Source organism: Pseudophryne corroboree, chromosome 7, assembly GCF_028390025.1.
Source record: "Pseudophryne corroboree isolate aPseCor3 chromosome 7, aPseCor3.hap2, whole genome shotgun sequence".
Classification (NCBI taxonomy): Eukaryota; Metazoa; Chordata; class Amphibia; order Anura; family Myobatrachidae; genus Pseudophryne; species Pseudophryne corroboree.
In genome coordinates, this window is record NC_086450.1 from 60,020,926 (window position 1) to 60,040,825 (window position 19,900).

At 45.8% G+C, this 19,900-nt stretch overlaps 1 protein-coding gene across 22 annotated transcripts in view; it reads right to left on the bottom strand.

Moving 5' to 3' along the window:
- LRRFIP1 (LRR binding FLII interacting protein 1) overlaps positions 1-19,900 on the bottom strand; it is a 276,900-nt gene that overhangs the window by 68,071 nt on the left and 188,929 nt on the right. For 15 of the 22 annotated variants that reach the window (XM_063933201.1, XM_063933191.1, XM_063933181.1 and 12 more), the window contains 9 exons: positions 17,412-17,456; positions 17,199-17,258; positions 13,650-13,727; positions 6,300-6,407; positions 5,377-5,412; positions 4,346-4,471; positions 1,473-1,544; positions 1,079-1,249; positions 249-341 (listed from right to left, as the gene is read on the bottom strand). In XM_063933201.1, the coding sequence (XP_063789271.1) occupies positions 249-341; positions 1,079-1,249; positions 1,473-1,544; positions 4,346-4,471; positions 5,377-5,412; positions 6,300-6,407; positions 13,650-13,727; positions 17,199-17,258; positions 17,412-17,456 (789 nt within the window). The remainder of the gene's footprint in view (positions 1-248; positions 342-1,078; positions 1,250-1,472; positions 1,545-4,345; positions 4,472-5,376; positions 5,413-6,299; positions 6,408-13,649; positions 13,728-17,198; positions 17,259-17,411; positions 17,457-19,900) is intronic. The other 7 variants (XM_063933200.1, XM_063933199.1, XM_063933198.1 and 4 more) reach the window with 4 other exon arrangements.

The following is a 19,900-nucleotide window of genomic DNA, read 5'->3' on the forward strand; positions in this document are numbered from 1 at the left end:
ATGACCCAGAATGTATTCAAGTCCCATCAGCTAAAATATATGATGCGTTGTTTTGAAGCCTGATGGTGTCTCGTTGAAGACATCACCTCCACGTTTGCAGCCGTACGACCATTAAAATTTGACCGATATCGTGGCAAAGAAATCAGTGCAAATTTTTTAATGAAGTCTAAATCGAATTACAGGGAAAAAATATATATATATATATATATATATATATGTATACAGTATCTTTTATATTTTCCTCTCACCGTCAGCAGTGCCTCCCTTTGCTCCAAAGCGTCCTTCATCTCAGCCAGCTGGAAACGCAGGACGCCTTGATCATGTTTCTGCCGTTCGCACTCCTGCCAGGAACAGAAGCAGATCATGCAGCAATCGACAAAACACCATAAGCAGACAATATCAATAGTGTGTGGATACATATTATGGGGGTTTGGCTGGGCGAGATCACGATTCCACCAGATCAGACACATACTGTATTTCCAGTAGACACTAGGCATTAGCGCCGGTCACCATCCTGGCTTATAGATGCCCGGCGGGAGGGGCGAGAGCAACAAAGCCCCTTGCGGGCTTGGTGGCGAGCGCTGACTGTTGGGATTGTGAGGGGGCGGGATCCCGTGGGTCGGTATTGTGATCGGCTGTCTCCTGACCGCCGGTCACATAACTACATCCCGTATTAACGCCTCTAGGAACATAGTTACGGAATCCGATCTCTGCTCCTGACATTATAGAGGCGTGTATAATGATCTGGTGGAGAGGGCAATAAATAAATATTGGGTAAAAACTAAGATCATACATTATATAATTATTATTATTACAACAACAAATGCCCAGATGACAGAAAAAAAAAATAGCAAATAAAAAAATCCTATTTATAATCCGTGCATAAAAAGTGACATTTATAAAATGGACATATATTAAATAATAGAATGAAAGAAAAAAACATCTTTCACTATAGACACTACGGCCCCAGCCATCACTGAACTACCAACAGTGGGCTAAAGAAGACGTAACAGTTCCACAAGACTACGTTCCAGCGAGCGGGCCCATGCAGGAGCCCCCTTGGTCTTCCCTTACTTACTTTGTGCTTTTCATCATACTGTCTCCGGGACTCTGCCAGTTCTTCCTCTAGCTCCAGCAGCACCTCCCGCAGGTTCTCCACCTGGTATTGCAAGGAGCTTTTCTCATTGTCTAACTGGGCATTTGTCACCATAGACCTCTTGTACTTCTCCTCCACCTCTGCCAGAGAGTCCTGCAGAGAAAGAGCGACATTAATAACGGACTGCAAAACGGTCTAGCAGACGGAAAAAAACAATGTGGATTATTAGCAGAAATCAATGAATCGTTCGCCGTAAGTAGTGAACAGACTGTTACATAGATTAGTTTAATTGCACACCAATCATCACACACAGACGAGGGTCTGCGGGGTGCCTCTGCCATGCCCTGGTGCAGGATTAGTGTCACACAACTGGTACCTTCATCTCCTTTAGCCCTTGCATGTATTTCCCTTCTACATCCTCAATCTGCTCCTTTAACTCACTGATCTCCTGACGGGGGGAGGAAAGAATGCACAGGAATGAAGACAAGAAGGTGTGATAGAGAACAGAACACAGCACACGCTTAATGCCTGGTGTACAATGTCTACTGGGGATGAAAGAGAACATCACATGTATCCTAGGCCAGTGGCAGATAGACTAGCAGACCGGGGGGGTGAAACAGCTGCGTACAGCTGGGACAGAACTCAGCGCACGAGACCCTCCCTTATCCTACATGACATCAGAGCAGAACTGGGAATATTTACAATAAACGGAGCCTAGGAACCTGCTGTGGTCACCACCAGTTTCAGCTGGAAAATGAAGTCATACTGTATCGGGCGCAAATAAATCGTCAGTTATTACCGTATATACTCGAGTATAAGTCGACCCGAATATAAGCCGAGGCACCTAATTCTACCACAAAAACCTGGGAAAACTTATTGACTCGAGTATAAGCCTAGGGTGGGAAATGCAGCTCTAGCCGTACACAGCCCTCAGTGCCAGATATGCCCTCATACTGCCAGATATGCCCCCACAGTGCCAGATATGCCCCCACAGTGCCAGATATGCCCCCACACTGCCAGATATGCCCCCACACTGCCAGATATGCCCCCACACTGCCAGATATGCCCCCACACTGCCAGATATGCCCCCACACTGCCAGATATGCCCCCACACTGCCAGATATGCCCCACAGTGCCTGATGTGCCAGATATGCCCTCATGCTGCCACATATGTCCCTCATGCTGCCACATATGTCCCTCATGCTGCCACATATGTCCCTCATGCTGCCACATATGCCCCTCATGCTGCCACATATGCCCCTCATGCTGCCACATATGCCCCCTCATGCTGCCAGATAGGTCACCTCATGCTGCCACATATGCCCCCTCATGCTGCCAGATACGTCCCCTCATGCTGCCAGATACGTCTCCTCATGCTGCCAGATACGTCCCCTCATGATGCCACATATGCCCCCTCATGCTGCCAGATATGTCCCCTCATGCTGCCACATATGCCCCCTCATGCTGCCACATATGCCCCCTCTCATGCTGCCACATATACCCCCTCATGCTGCCAGATATGCTCCCTCCCCAAGTGCCAGGTATGCCCCACAGTGTTGTTACTTACCCCTCCGTCGATCCCGCGCTGTCTTCTGGAGGGACACGAAGCGCACAGCACGCGCCTCTCCTGTGTCCCTCCTGCATCTTCGGCGGCCGCGGCAGGTCTATTAAAGGAAGTGCCGGTTCGTGATCAGAGGTCACGAACGGGTACTTCCTGTAATAGAGCTGCCGCCGGAGATGCAGGAGGGACACAGGAGAGCCGCGCGCTGTGCGCTTCGTGTCCCTCCTTCACACTGCTCTGCCTCTGCCTGTCACTGACTCGAGTATAAGCCGAGGTGGCTTTTTCAGCACAAAAAAAAGTGCTGAAAAAGTCGGCTTATACTCGAGTATATACGGTATATTTGTAGACAGAAGACCTAATTAATTAGTAAATAAGTAACTGCAGCCGTGTACTACGTCATCTCACAACGTAACAAGGTGAAGCAGCCTACTGAGACAGACAGAGGAAGCTTTGTGTATGTATGGGGATCTATGAACAAAGAGAACAGATGTCTGGCAGTCTAAAAACAACAAGTTTGGACGAGTTGAAAGACAAAAAAAGACAGATAATAGTTTAATGCAGACAGTCTCAGAGAAAAAGAAGCACAGACAGGTTCTAGAACAAGTGGAAGATGAAACGGAAAAGTCACATCACAAGTGGCATTTTATATTTCTAATTTGCTACAGTAAGTGGGAGGGTGATAATTATAACTTGAAGATACCACACTGTGAAATAATTTCTGAGCCGCGCATTATCGATAGGTTTGTATCATGTTCCCCCAAATTAATATCCAGCATTACGCTATAATGAACGAACCAGAGAATAATGCAGAGGTACTATTCCCCTACTCTAGGTCACTGGCAGGGCAGAACAGATTGTTGCAGTAAGCCTCCAATTTCTGATGAGTCCTTTAGACAGTGAATGGCTTGTGCAATATAATATACATAGTCATTTAAATTGATCATTTTAATTTGATTTTAACCAGAGTTAGTGCTGATAGCTTTATACAAAGCTCCAAGGATGTGTCAGAAATGGTTACAGAAGGTGAGCAGAATTCTCAGGAATCATTTTTACTTTTCCAACTGAATGAAAGTCTTTTGTCATCATGTTGAGAGAATGCTTTTTTACATGAACCGTGCGCAGCCTCGCGTTTCACCACTCACTGTTGGCTGATGGAGCATTTGGCAGGTTTCATACCAGCACTGGCTCTAAACGCAATATTTGCCCGTTTTATGTCGTCCCTGCTCACAGGTATGACAATAGTAAGAAGGAGTGGAACAAATCTGGCAGGCTACAAGATAGTGGTTGACTAGGATAATTCTGCTTCCCTCACAGATGGCCAAGGTTAGTATTTTGCAAACCTTTGGATAGATTCGGGGAATATACTTAACAGTTTTGAAACAATTTATAAGAAGAAAAACTATTTCGCCGACCCTTGCGCATGTGAGGTTACGATGTCGCACAACGAGGATCGGAGAGCAGTAAGGTGGGCACAAGGGACATCCGATAACTTGCTGTAAGTGACTGCCACTGGGCACTGGCTGTGCCACTCGACTGGCCTTATGCCTTGGGTGGTGGCACTGATTACATGCCCCTGCTATGGCCCTGGTCCCCCTCTGTGTGCAATGTGGAACATGATATCAGGGATTTACAACTGTTCTACAATGGCGATGTTTAGTAGTCCTTTAAATGAATACGTATGCAGTTACCTTTATTTCTCTGATGGATGCCTCTGTGTCTACAGATATGGATGTGTCTCCGCTGCCTCTCCGAGAAGATGTCCCACCCAGGGAAGCAAGGGTGGCTGCAGACAAGCTGGACACAGGACGGCCGCTCTGAATCAGTAGAGGAAATGCAATACAAAAAAAGAAAACATTTTCAGATTTGGAGCTTGAAAAAGAAAATATGCATACATTGGGTGTGTGTATATATATATATATATATATATATATATATATATATATACACACACACACACACACATACATATACACACGATAGGAGGCCTGGCACTCCAAATTACAATGCAGCTTCGGTCGGTGCCTTCACAGTAGGAGCATGCAGATAGAGGAAGGTGCGGCACTCGGCTCTTAACAAATGTAACAAAGTCGAATGATATTTCAACAACGTTTCAGTGCCTCCTGACGACAGTGCGGCGGCACTGAAACGTTGTTGAAATATCATTCGACTTTGTTACATTTGTTAAGAGCCGAGTGCCGCACCTTCCTCTATCTATCTATCTATCTATATATATATATATATATATATATATATATATATATATATATCTATATATATATATATATATATATATTCATCATTCAAAGGGACAATTAGTGTGCTGCAAAACAAGTATAATGAATAGTCACTCTCCCTGTATGACAATAGTTGGCAGCTGACCTATGAAACCAGCTGATGCCCCGGGTGTAATTAATCTGGAAAAATAAGTAAAAAGAGACAAAGTGCCTCTCCGTGTACTAGGTCAGGTGCCAGAATCCTTAGCACAGAAGTACAAAGTGAAAGCGTACCATTTTGGCACGCATTCCCGCTGTTGACAACGTCTGGCTCCTGACATTCTACACACGCTACTACACTATTAGGCGGATGTGTATCATTTCCATTTTATAAAGATGAATGAATTGTAATTAGTGCTTCTATGGAATGGGGGGTTATATAAGGTAAGCCCACACAGCTCCATTCTGTCACTGCAGCAATTGGGAAGGTAAAGAACACGTCTCACCTTCTCTACAAAGTCTTTGTCTGGTCTTTCTTCCACCTGCAAGATTAAGAAATAGATACAAGTCAGCCTCTGTATCAACATGTTTCACCCGGGGAGGGTAGACAGTCCAGCAATGGAGACCATCTATCAAGTACCAAGTCATCGATATTTGGTAAGATAGTTAGTTAAGCTTAAATTGCGCTAAAGAAAACTGATTAGGCATCAAAATATTTCCAGGACACGCAAACAGCTATTAGGCAGAGTGACTATGGATTAATCCATAATTGGTGGAGTAGAATTCAGTTCACCATGCGTTGCATTAGAATGCACTGGTAGAGCATTGTGATAGGGAGAGAACCACACATAGCCTAGGAATGACTTAATGGTTAGCTAGGCATTAGAATGTTCACAACCGTGTGTCCCAGGAACACCAACAAAACACACCAGCTAAGAACTACTGCACAAAGAGAATGTTTATTTACTAATATTTAAATCTGCTTTTTTTATTACAGAGTGTCTCTGGCAAATGTATTCCATGGTCTTCTCAGTTCTCCATAGAAATGCTGACCCTTGTCAAGTGACCAGACCCAGAAGAGGCTCCAGTGATACTCAATCGGATAGGCTTCAAAGACCACTTGGCCCACCCTCTAACCTTTTAAAGGGCCACACATTACCTTTAATCTCAGTAATACGTTAAAACAATACATTTAGAAGGAGGCATTCATCTCTAAAGACAGACCATCAGTTGTTTGCAACGAATGTTACAAGCTACACCAAGCAAATCTGACACAAGTTAGGAGCTAGCGGAAGCATCAGAGGGACGCCTGCGGCCCTGGAGCCAGGATTACCGGAGATGCAGCCATGCTTCTAGTTAGTGAGTCAGCAAGCACTGGCCATACATTACACACTGGCGTCTCGTGAGCCACACTCATACTCTCACTCACTCTGCTCACTGCAGGAACAGATACATCTTCAATGCGACTCAGTGAAGGGAGACTGCCACCGGCGGAGCCACGCCGAAACAAAGGCGGGCCAGGGGGCTCTGCAGACTGCTTGAAGAAAACATGGGCAGCTGTTACAGGAGTGAGAATACTGGTAAGGCTGCAGCAACCAGGGGCAAGAGGGCAAGTTGTGCAACCATTGGAAAGGACTTCAAATCATTGGCAGATGTTGGCCGGATACAACCAACCACTCCCGGGGGTTTCATGTTACAAAATCAGCTCACGTCAAGCATATATGTGATAATAAACCTCAGACCATAATAAGGCTGCATCTGCTAATATACTGTCCTGAATATAGAATACCTTATGTGTGGCCATGGTTAAGAAGAACAGAAATAAAAAAGCCAGCAGCACTCATAGGGAGGCACCAAATCACATACTGTACACAAGGTAACATTTGGAATTTCAAATCCTCCTGTCTTAAGTTGTGCTATACTGTACAAGCACCAACATGAACATAAGCTGGCCAGGGGATCAGAAGATATTGATAGTGATTTTACTAGGGCCACATGGTTAAAATAAGAATTTACTTACCGATAATTCCATTTCTCATAGTCCGTAGTGGATGCTGGGGACTCCGAAAGGACCATGGGGAATAGCGGCTCCGCAGGAGACTGGGCACAAAAGTAAAAGCTTTAGGACTACCTGGTGTGCACTGGCTCCTCCCCCTATGACCCTCCTCCAAGCCTCAGTTAGGATACTGTGCCCGGACGAGCGTACACAATAAGGAAGGATTTTGAATCCCGGGTAAGACTCATACCAGCCACACCAATCACACCGTACAACTTGTGATCTGAACCCAGTTAACAGCATGATAACAGCGGAGCCTCTGAAAAGATGGCTCACAACAACAATAACCCGATTTTTGTAACAATAACTATGTACAAGTATTGCAGACAATCCGCACTTGGGATGGGCGCCCAGCATCCACTACGGACTATGAGAAATAGAATTATCGGTAAGTAAATTCTTATTTTCTCTGACGTCCTAGTGGATGCTGGGGACTCCGAAAGGACCATGGGGATTATACCAAAGCTCCCAAACGGGCGGGAGAGTGCGGATGACTCTGCAGCACCGAATGAGAGAACTCCAGGTCCTCCTCAGCCAGGGTATCAAATTTGTAGAATTTAGCAAACGTGTTTGCCCCTGACCAAGTAGCTGCTCGGCAAAGTTGTAAAGCCGAGACCCCTCGGGCAGCCGCCCAAGATGAGCCCACTTTTCGTGTGGAATGGGCTTTTAAAGATTTTGGCTGTGGCAGGCCTGCCACAGAATGTGCAAGCTGAATTGTACTACAAATCCAACGAGCAATAGTCTGCTTAGAAGCAGGAGCACCCAGCTTGTTGGGTGCATACAGGATAAACAGCGAGTCAGATTTTCTGACTCCAGCCGTCCTGGAAACATATATTTTCAGGGCCCTGACTACGTCCAGCAACTTGGAATCCTCCAAGTCCCTAGTAGCCGCAGGTACCACAATAGGCTGGTTTAAGTGAAACGCTGAAACCACCTTAGGGAGAAATTGGGGACGAGTCCTCAATTCTGCCCTGTCCGTATGAAAAATTAGGTAAGGGCTTTTATAGGATAAAGCCGCCAATTCTGAGACACGCCTGGCTGAAGCTAGGGCTAACAGCATTACCACTTTCCATGTGAGATATTTTAAGTCCACAGTGGTGAGTGGTTCAAACCAATGTGATTTTAGGAACCCCAAAACTACATTGAGATCCCAAGGTGCCACTGGAGGCACAAAAGGAGGCTGTATATGCAGTACCCCCTTGACAAACGTCTGAACTTCAGGAACTGAAGCTAGTTCTTTTTGGAAGAATATCGACAGGGCCGAAATTTGAACCTTAATGGACCCTAATTTTAGGCCCATAGACAGTCCTGTTTGCAGGAAATGCAGGAAACGACCCAGTTGAAATTCCTCTGTAGGGGCCTTCCTGGCCTCACACCACGCAACATATTTACGCCAAATACGGTGATAATGTTGCACAGTTACATCCTTCCTGGCTTTGATCAGGGTAGGGATGACTTCATCCGGAATGCCTTTTTCCTTCAGGATCCGGCGTTCAACCGCCATGCCGTCAAACGCAGCCGCGGTAAGTCTTGGAACAGACAGGGTCCCTGCTGGAGCAGGTCCTTTCTTAGAGATAGAGGCCACGGGTCTTCCGTGAGCATCTCTTGAAGTTCCGGGTACCAAGTCCTTCTTGGCCAATCCGGAGCCACGAGTATAGTCCTTACTCCTCTCCTTCTTATGATTCTCAGTACCTTGGGTATGAGAGGCAGAGGAGGGAACACATACACTGACTGGTACACCCACGGTGTTACCAGAGCGTCCACAGCTATTGCCTGAGGATCCCTTGACCTGGCGCAATATCTGTCCAGTTTTTTGTTGAGGCGGGACGCCATCATGTCCACCTTTGGTTTTTCCCAACGGTTCACAATCATGTGGAAGACTTCTGGGTGAAGTCCCCACTCTCCCGGGTGGAGGTCGTGTCTGCTGAGGAAGTCTGCTTCCCAGTTGTCCACTCTCGGAATGAACACTGCTGACAGTGCTATCACATGATTTTCCGCCCAGCGAAGAATCCTTGCAACTTCCGTCATTGCCCTCCTGCTTCTTGTGCCGCCCTGTCTGTTTACGTGGGCGACTGCCGTGATGTTGTCCGACTGGATCAACACCGGCTGACCCTGAAGCAGAGGCCTTGCCTGACTTAGGGCATTGTAAATGGCCCTTAGTTCCAGGATATTTATGTGAAGTGACGTTTCCATGCTTGACCACAAGCCCTGGAAATTTTTTCCCTGTGTGACTGCTCCCCAGCCTCTCAGGCTGGCATCCGTGGTCACCAGGACCCAGTTCTGAATGCCGAATCTGCGGCCCTCTAGAAGATGAGCACTCTGTAACCACCACAGAAGAGACACCCTTGTCCTTGGAGACAGGGTTATCCGCTGATGCATTTGAAGATGCGATCCGGACCATTTGTCCAGCAGATCCCACTGAAAAGTTCTTGCGTGGAATCTGCCGAATGGAATCGCTTCGTAAGAAGCCACCATTTTTCCCAGGACCCTTGTGCATTGATGCACTGACACTTGGCCTGGTTTTAGGAGGTTCCTGACTAGGTCGGATAACTCCCTGGCTTTCTCCTCCGGGAGAAACGCCTTTTTCTGGACTGTGTCCAGAATCATCCCTAGGAACAGCAGACGTGTCGTCGGAATCAGCTGCGATTTTGGAATATTTAGAATCCACCCGTGCTGTCGTAGTACTACTTGAGATAGTGCTACTCCAACCTCTAACTGTTCTCTGGACCTTGCCCTTATCAGGAGATCGTCCAAGTAAGGGATAATTAAGACGCCTTTTCTTCGAAGAAGAATCATCATTTCGGCCATTACCTTGGTAAAGACCCGGTGTGCCGTGGACAATCCAAACGGCAGCGTCTGAAACTGATAGTGACCGTTCTGTACCACAAACCTGAGGTACCCTTGGTGAGAAGGGCAAATTGGGACATGGAGGTAAGCATCCTTGATGTCCAGAGACACCATATAGTCCCCTTCTTCCAGGTTCGCTATCACTGCTCTGAGTGACTCCATCTTGAATTTGAACCTTTGTATGTAAGTGTTCAAGGATTTCAGATTTAAAATAGGTCTCACCGAGCCGTCCGGCTTCGGTACCACAAACAGCGTGGAATAATACCCCTTTCCCTGTTGTAGGAGGGGTACCTTGATTATCACCTGCTGGGAATACAGCTTGTGAATGGCTTCCAATACCGCCTCCCTGTCAGAGGGAGACGTTGGTAAAGCAGACTTCAGGAACCGGCGAGGGGGAGACGTCTCGAATTCCAATTTGTACCCCTGAGATACTACCTGCAGGATCCAGGGGTCCACTTGCGAGTGAGCCCACTGCGGGCTGAAATTCTTGAGACGGGCCCCCACCGTGCCCGAGTCCGCTTGTAAGGCCCCAGCGTCATGCTGAGGACTTGGCAGAAGCGGGGGAGGGCTTCTGTTCCTGGGAAGAGGCTGCCTGCTGCAGTCTTTTTCCCCTTCCTCTGCCCCGGGGCAGATATGAGTGGCCTTTTGCCCGCTTGCCCTTATGGGGACGAAAGGACTGAGCCTAAAAAGACGGTGTCTTTTTCTGCTGAGAGGTGACCTGGGGTAAAAAGGTGGATTTCCCAGCCGTTGCCGTGGCCACCAGGTCCGATAGACCGACCCCAAATAACTCCTCCCCTTTATACGGCAATACTTCCATATGCCGTTTGGAATCCGCATCACCTGACCACTGTCGCGTCCATAACCCTCTTCTGGCAGAAATGGACAGCGCACTTACTCTTGATGCCAGAGTGCAAATATCCCTCTGTGCATCTCGCATATATAGAAATGCATCCTTTAAATGCTCTATAGTCAATAATATACTGTCCCTGTCCAGGGTATCAATATTTTCAGTCAGGGAATCCGACCAAGCCACCCCAGCACTGCACATCCAGGCTGAGGCGATTGCTGGTCGCAGTATAATGCCAGTATGTGTGTATATACTTTTTAGGATATTTTCCAGCTTCCTATCAGCTGGCTCCTTGAGGGCGGCCGTATCAGGAGACGGTAACGCCACTTGTTTTGATAAGCGTGTGAGCGCCTTATCTACCCTAGGGGGTGTTTCCCAACGCGCCCTAACCTCTGGCGGGAAAGGGTATAATGCCAATAATTTTTTAGAAATTAGCAGTTTTTTATCGGGGGAAACCCACGCTTCATCACACACCTCATTTAATTCATCTGATTCAGGAAAAACTACGGGTAGTTTTTTCACACCCCACATAATACCCTTTTTTGTGGTACTTGTAGTATCAGAAATGTTCAAAACCTCCTTCATTGCCGTGATCATGTAACGTGTGGCCCTACTGGAAAATACGTTTGTTTCCTCACCGTCGACACTGGAGTCAGTGTCCGTGTCTGTGTCGACCATCTGAGGTAACGGGCGCTTTAGAGCCCCTGCCGGTGTTTGAGACGCCTGTACAGGTAATAACTGATTTGCCGGCTGTCTCATGTCGTCAACAGTCTTTTGTAAAGTGCTGACACTATCACGTAATTCCTTCCATAAGACCATCCAGTCAGGTGTCGACTCCCTAGGGGGTGACATCACTATTACAGGCAATTGCTCCGCCTCCATACAATTTTGCTACTCATACATGTCGACACAACGTACCGACACACAGCACACACACAGGGAATGCTCTGATAGAGGACAGGACCCCACTAGCCCTTTGGGGAGACAGAGGGAGAGTTTGCCAGCACACACCAGAGCGCTATATATATACAGGGATAACCTTATATAAGTGTTTTTCCCTTATATAGCTGCTGTATAGATTTATCTGCCAAATTAGTGCCCCCCCCCCCCCCCCTCTCTTGTTTTACCCTGTTTCTGTAGTGCAGGACTGCAGGGGAGAGTCAGGGAGCTTCCCTCCAACGGAGCTGTGAGGAAAAATGGCGCCAGTGTGCTGAGGAGATAGGCTCCGCCCCCTTCTCGGCGGCCTTTCTCCCGCTTTTTTAAGGAAAAATTGGCAGGGGTTAAATACATCCATATAGCCCAGGAGCTATATGTGATGTATTTTTTGCCATATAAGGTGTTTTTATTGCGTCTCAGGGCGCCCCCCCCCCAGCGCCCTGCACCCTCAGTGACCGGAGTGTGAAGTGTGCTGAGAGCAATGGCGCACAGCTGCGGTGCTGTGCGCTACCTTATTGAAGACAGGACGTCTTCTGCCGCCGATTTTCCGGACCTCTTCAGTCTTCTGGCTCTGTAAGGGGGCCGGCGGCGCGGCTCTGGGACCCATCCATGGCTGGGCCTGTGATCGTCCCTCTGGAGCTAATGTCCAGTAGCCTAAGAAGCCCAATCCACTCTGCACGCAGGTGAGTTCGCTTCTTCTCCCCTTAGTCCCTCGGTGCAGTGAGCCTGTTGCCAGCAGGATTCACTGAAAATAAAAAACCTATACTTAAACTTTTTTACTAAGCAGCTCAGGAGAGCCACCTAGTGAGCACCCTTCTCGTTCGGGCACAAAAATCTAACTGAGGCTTGGAGGAGGGTCATAGGGGGAGGAGCCAGTGCACACCAGGTAGTCCTAAAGCTTTTACTTTTGTGCCCAGTCTCCTGCGGAGCCGCTATTCCCCATGGTCCTTTCGGAGTCCCCAGCATCCACTAGGACGTCAGAGAAAATGGGATAAGGTCATTAGGTCAACACCACTTAGGTCAACAGTCATTAGGTCGACCACTATAAGTCGACAGGGTCATTAGGTCGACCGGGCAGGTCGACATGAGTTTAAAAAATAATAATCATTTTGGGACTTTCATACTTTACGATCCACGTGGACTACAATTGGGAACAGTAACCTGTGCCGAGCGCATGGCTAGTGAAGCGAGCGGACAAGGTGAACTAATTGGGGTTCCCCGTCACTTTATGAAGAAAACCACACCCAAAAAAGTAAAAAAACTCATGTCGACCTTTTCCCATGTTGACCTAATTACCATGTCGACCAATAGTGGTCGACCTAAGTGTGGTCGACCTAATGACCCATAACAGGCAGGAGTAGGGGACTTGTGTTGCAGCGAAATACTGGTCACACTTTTCAAGAGACATAACACATATGGCCACTCCCCATACACACCATGACCACGCCCCCTACAACAGCTCTCTACCCCAGCAGGGGACTTTCACTGTAAAAAATGACGGCATAACAGCAAAGAGGTTACGCTCTTTTATTCTGAAGTGAAATCTATGGAGGGTTTTTAAAGCAAATTAACTTCAGCCTTTTAAAAAAAATGCAGTGTCCCTATATGGCTCGTGGAGCAAAAATGCTTGTGTACTCCACATACATACTAAACAACTCCATATAAGAGCACCTTGGCAGGGTATGTGTCACAATTGTTTCCCTACACCCCCCTCCCCTTCCCCCGCACACACAAATTTTCAAGCTTCCCCCAAGATTCCTTTTGATCTCGCTTGCTGTAATTATCTAATTGTATTTTTCTCTCTGCAATTAATACAATTAGCTTATTTGAAGGAGGAGGTTTATAACACAATTGTTACTATAGAATACATATAGTTGTAACAGGTATGTGCACTTTCTTTATTTGCCCAACCAGGCAGCAGGAAGCTGTCCGTCGCATCACCGCTGCTTCCCTAACTCTTCTTTCATACACTTCTCATTATACAACTAACAGGTTTTACTGCACTCTAACGTGCCCTTTAGGATTTAAAACACAGACACTGGAGCAAAGGAAACGCTAATGGGAAAGAGTAAGGATTATAAAACATTCCTCACCACAGGGCTGGCACGAGCAGAACTGGCACGAGAGGAGGCACGGGATCCAGAGCCTAGGTAACAGCTGTACTCAGATGGCTTTTAACAGCAAGCAGGGCAGAAGGTGACGAGGCAGAGTGCGGAATGAACCATAAGCGAGACAGAGAGAGAGAGAGAAAAAAGAAGAGAGAGAGAGAAAGAAAGAAAAAGAAAGAAAGAGAGAGAGAAAAATAAAGACAGTATTTGCAAGGAAAAATACAAAGAAAGAATCTGGGCAAAATGTAAAAAAATCCTGTCTCATTACTACAGAAGGCTAAGAGAATAGAAATATGGGCCTGCTATATGGAAACACACTGCAAGGCCTTGATAGTTAACCCGACATCAGAGTTCAGGGCTGCGCTCTGTATTACAGGCCCGTCTAACCACCCGGCTATGCAAACCACATGCTAAGTAACATACTAAAAATAACGGAGTGTGTAAGACATTCTTCGGAATACAGATTACATAAACTATTCCAAGTATCTCAATGCTCTGTAGTGCACATGTTATGGGGACACCAGTCATACAGTATATAAAAAGGACAACCAAAGGTAAACTGCAGGTACCTGATATACAGGTGAAACTCAGAAATGTAGAATATCGTGCAAAAGTTCATTTATTTCAGTAAATCAACTTAAAAGGTGGAAATAATATATTATATAGACTCATTACATGCAAAGTGAGATATTTCAAGCCTTTGTTATAATTTTGATGATTGTGTATTACAGTTTAAGAAAACCCCAAATCCAAAATCTCACAAAATTATAATATTACATAAATCAATAAAAAAACGGATTTTAAATACAGAAATGTCGGCCCTCTGAGAAGTATAATCATGCATATGTACTCAGTACTTGGTTTGGGCCCCTTTTGCATGAATTACTGCCTCAATGCGGCGTGGCATGGATTCTATCAGCCTGTGGCACTGGTGATGTGTTATGGAAGACCCGGATGCTTTAATAGTGGACTTCAGCTCTTCTGCATTGTTCGGTCTCATGTCTCTCATCTTTCTCTTGGCAATGCCCCATAGATTCTCTCTGGGGTTCAGGTCAGGCGAGTTTGCTGGCCAATCCAGCATAGTAATCCCACGGTCATTGAACCATGTTTTGGTACTTTTGGCAGTGTGGGCTGGTGCAAAGTTCTGCTGGGAAATGAAGTCAGCATCTCCATAAAGCTTGTCTGCTGAAGGAAGCATGAAGTGCTCTAAAATGTCCTGGTAGACGGCTGCGTTGACTCTGGACTTAATAAAGCACAGTGGACCAACACCAGCAGATAACATGGCTCGCCAAATCAACACAGACTGTGGAAACTTCACAATGGACTTTAAGGATTGTGTGCAGCTCCATTCTTCTTCCATACTCTGGGACCTTGGTTTCCAAATGAGATGCAAAATTTGCGCTCATCAGAAAAGAGGACTTTGGACAACTCATGTCCAGGATCCGTCTGTGTGTGGGGCTTCTTGATGCACTAACTCCAACCTCCGTCCACTCCTTGTGAAGCTCCCCCACACTTTTGAATGTCCTTTTCCTGACAATCCTCTCCAGGCTGCGGTCATCCCTGCTGTTTGTGCAAATTTTTCTTCCACAATTTTCACTTCCACTTAACTTTATATTAATGTGCTTTGATACAGCACTTTGAGAACATCCAATTTCCTTTTGAGGCTGTCCCTCCTTGTGGAGGGTGTCAATGATGGTTTTACTGCACAACTGTCAGGTCAGCAGTCTTCCCCATGATTGTGAACTGTATTGAACCAGACTGATACCCCTTTTCCACTAGCTCAAAAAACACGGGTAAATGCACGGGGGCGCGCATTTACCCGTGTTTTTTGCAAGTGGAAAAGGGTAAACCCGGATCAAGTGATCCGGGAATCCTACCCTGGTAGCTAGCCGGGTTGAACACGTGTTCAACCCGGCTAGCTGTCTAGTGTGAACGGGAGCCGTGTCGAGGTGACACGGCTCCCGTTCACAGTGCATAGGGAAGGCGGCGCTGGGAGATCATGTGATCTCCCTGCGCCGCCCCTGCCGTGTCACTAGAAGCGTCACCAACCCGGCATTTGCCGGGTTGTGACTGCTAATGGGAAAGGGACCGAGCACGGGTCGCAGCAGGGGGCAGCTCCCGTGTCAGGCTCCCGGCTGCGACCCGTGCTCGTTAGTGGAAAAGGGGTATAAGAGACCATTTGAAGGCTCAGGAACCTTTTGCAGATGGTTTGGATTAATTAGCTGAAATTAATTGAACCTTTTCACAAAATTCTAATTTTCTGAGATTTTGGATTTGTGGTTAAACTGAAAATTCAGCACTCACCAAAGCAGGCTCACTTATCTTCACAACATCAATAAATAAATGATGGGGGTTTAGTTAGTGATTCAAAACTTTTAAGACTCTGTGATAGTGTAGGACCTGCATGAAGGTGGGGTACCTTGGCGAGCGGTTTGCAGACTTCCGTGCATTGGCCAATTCACTAACCAAACCCCCAACATTTATTTATTGATGTTGTGAAGATAAGTGAGCTTGCTTTGGTTAGTGCTGAATTTTCTGTACACAGTATATATATTTTGTTCTTATGACCTGGTTGGGTGTGTATTGGTGCATTTATGTCTGTCGTGCTCCTACTGGTGTAGAGATGGTCGGATGCTTCTTGCTTTGCACCTATCTCAGCATATAGGTGTATATATGCTATGTTTTTGTACTTTCTTTGAAGCTTTTAATTTTTTGACTCATATGACTCCAGGTCAGCTTTTGCTTATATGCCAGTATGTTGTAAGCTTGCAAGCAGGGTCCTTATACAGTGAGATAAGAGGCAGCAGTCTCTACCTGGTTGGGGGAGAGGGCTGAGTTTGCTGTAGAGGCATGAGGGCCCCCCTGTCTTAAGTACCCCGGGCCCCCTAAAGACTTAATCCGGCCCTGTGTGTACCCGGCATTAATGTTGAGCATGAGCTGTGGCTTTTCCACTAATTATAACGTATACAAATGATGGGTGATAAAAGTTGCCCTCACACATGCGCAGATTCAATTAGCTGCAGGGTCCTATTCAATCAGCGCTGCATCCCTGCACATTAACCCCAGAGAATGCACTTAATACTGATTTTTCCTTGCAGCCTCAGAAGCTGCGTCAAAAAAATCTATGTTAAAATGCCGACTCTGGGAATACACGTGCAGGGAAATCCTATAGATTCCAGGACATGACGCGTAATCTATGGGTTAGTGCGCTCTACATGCAGATTTACCGTACTGGGAAATTGCCAATTAATTGAATAGCTCCGGCCGTTAAACCTGGAGCTTTACCTGTGCAGTGAACACGGCGGATAGTTAAATCTGCCCCAGCGTATATACATTCCAGAGGTAAATGAAAGCACGGGTCAAAAGTGACTTAACTGGGGGGGAAGGGGGGGTGGAAAAGCAAACTTATTTTTGTGCAAGCAAAACATAGAATCATTATTCTCTTGTACTATAATCAACAAGGAGATGTTACTGCTTGTTGATTATTCTCTTGTACTATAATCAACAAGTTAGATATTAGGAAAATAATCTCACAGGTCTGGAACTTGAAGAGCGACGGCTACCGCTGGTGATACCCTCATCATACAGAGACCCCTACCAGTAGGGAACAGACAGAAGAGAGTCAGCTGGAGTAAATTAAATCATAAAAGAGAGCTAAACAGATAAAAGATTAAAAAAAATAAAATAATAATAATAATAATAAATAAAAAAAAGACAGGATTTAAAGTAGATTGACAGATAACCCACCCGCTGGGATCTGGAAGGTAAGGAGTTGCAATTTAATAGTGACGGCTGCAAGAAGAGAGAATGAAAGTTTAAGGCAAAGAGAAGCAAACAGTGTGTTCTTTATGCTGCAGATAGAGAGGCTGCGCTTCAACTGCTGACCCAATCTAAACGTAAGTGGTCACACTATACTACACATAAGAGCAGGTTTATGCAGCACTGGGAACTATGGATATACAGATGCTGCATTCGTTAAAAATGTCTCCACATACTGGGTTATTAAAGTATTGTGTTCTGTTTAAATAGAAATTCTTTAGTACTGAAATTCCCTGCAATACATTTGACTGACAACACATGGCACTTTGATACATAGAATTTGCCATAACATAAGAACCACATGGCCCATCTAGTCTACCCCTTTTTAAACTATATTGTTGCCTCAAACCCTATTTGGGTTGCATGCCATATGTACTGTACTATGCATGCCATATGTACAGTATAACATGCAGAGCCGGCCCTAATCAATATGATGCCCTAGGCAAGATTATGGCTGGTGCCCCCTAGCACCGCCGCTAGTTCCTCCTCTGACCCTGTACCCCTTTCCCAGCACCATCACCCCTCAGTCATAGCAGACCTCATTTTGGTGCTCCTACCCCCTATATTTAAAATAGGAACAGTGTGCACATTCTGCGCGCAGCCCAAAAAAGGGGCGTGTTCTTTTGGGAAGGGCTAACGTTAGGCGCCTTTTTATTGCAAAAAATGCATCTTATTTTCATAGCTATGTGACTAGGACACAAGCAGCTTCTGTTGATTAAAATGATAATTAGCATGCCTATATTCTGTGTGCATACGAAATGCTAGATTACAGTGATTTCCAGGTATACACTGTAACACAGCATTTGGTATGCAGATACAGCCGCAGTCACACACAAAATATAGGCATGGCACATATTTTAATCAGCAAAATCTGCTTGTGCCCCTAGGCACTCCAAATGCCCTAGGCATTTGTCTAGTTTACCTATGCCAAAGGCCGGCTCTGATAACAAGCATGCAGCATGTGTGTGCTTTGTGAATCAAATGGCATCCTATGCAAATGAATACATCAGTAGTTATAGTCTGAGCGGAGGTAACTGTCACTCACTAAAGATTTTTATAAAAATTTGTTTTCCAGGAAGGGGGATAATTCTCTTTTTTTACCATGTGTGTTAGGACAGACCAAGAAATAAGACAGATTTAATATTAATAAAATGCAATTTCAAGTCCAACCACATGAAAACAATGGCACAAGTCTGTCCATGTTAGTATCAAGTAGGTTTTCTTGGTCCTACACATCTTATATTAATCATTTAGAACCATTTTAGTAGGCTACTATGCAATTCTGTATGGGGCACTACCCAAGAACAATGCCTGAAGTGTTTTGATTCTTTGAGAAAGTCCCCAAAAAGTATAAGTGACTGGAGCTAATCTAGACTAGAAATATTGCGGAAGAAAAAAAAAAATAGTAGAAAAAGGAGAAGAAAAAAAAAATAGTAGAAAAAGGAAAAAAAAAAAAAAGAACATAAAAATAAATGAAAAAGACAAAGGAAAAGAACAAAAAAATATATTTTTGCAAATTGTGAGGATGTTAATTTTTTACTTTTTCATTTTATTAATATTTTTTAACAGTTTTGGATTGTGAGCAGGGGTCACCTGTTCATTATACTATGAACACCAGGGGCTTTATTTACAAAGCGGCAGACTTCCGGGCGTGTTGAAAGTGAACATTTAAAATGGCACTCGCAGCCAGTGTAAAGCCCAGCGCGCTTTACAATGACTGAGTGCTATTTTACATTTTCACCTCCAAAGCCGCCGCTTCAGAGATAAAGCCCCGGGAACGGCCAAGCTACCACTCCAGAGGTCTTTTTGTTTCCTCGGTCCTACAACCAAAATGAATGGGACAAGTACGGATGGTGTAATGGTTAGCATTACTGCCTCACAGCACTGAGGTCATGGGTTCGATTCCCACGATGGCCCTGTGTGGAGTTTGTATATTCTCCCTGTACTTGTGTGGGTTTACTCCCACAATTTAAAAATATACTGGCTCTCAACAAAAATTAACCCTAGTGTGTGTGTGTGTGTGTGTGTGTGTGTGTGTGTGTGTGTGTGTGTGTGTGTGTGTACATGTGGTAGTGTGGTAGGGAATATAGATTGTAAGCTCCACTGGGGCAGGGACTGATGTGAATGGCCAAAATATTCTCTGTAAAGCGCAGCGGAATATGTGTGCGCTATATAAATAATGGGTGTAGTATGGTATACCGGCGCCGGGAGCCCGACCGCCGGCATACCGACAGCGTGGCGAGCGCAAATGAGCCCCTTGCGCCGCGCTATTTTATTCTACCTCCAGGGGGGTCGTGGACAGTAGAGCACCCCCTAAGCGCGCCATGCTATTTTATTCTCCCTCCAGGGGGGTCGTGGACCCCCACGAGGGAGAAAAAGTGTTGGTATGCCGGCTGTCGGGATTCCGGCACACAGTA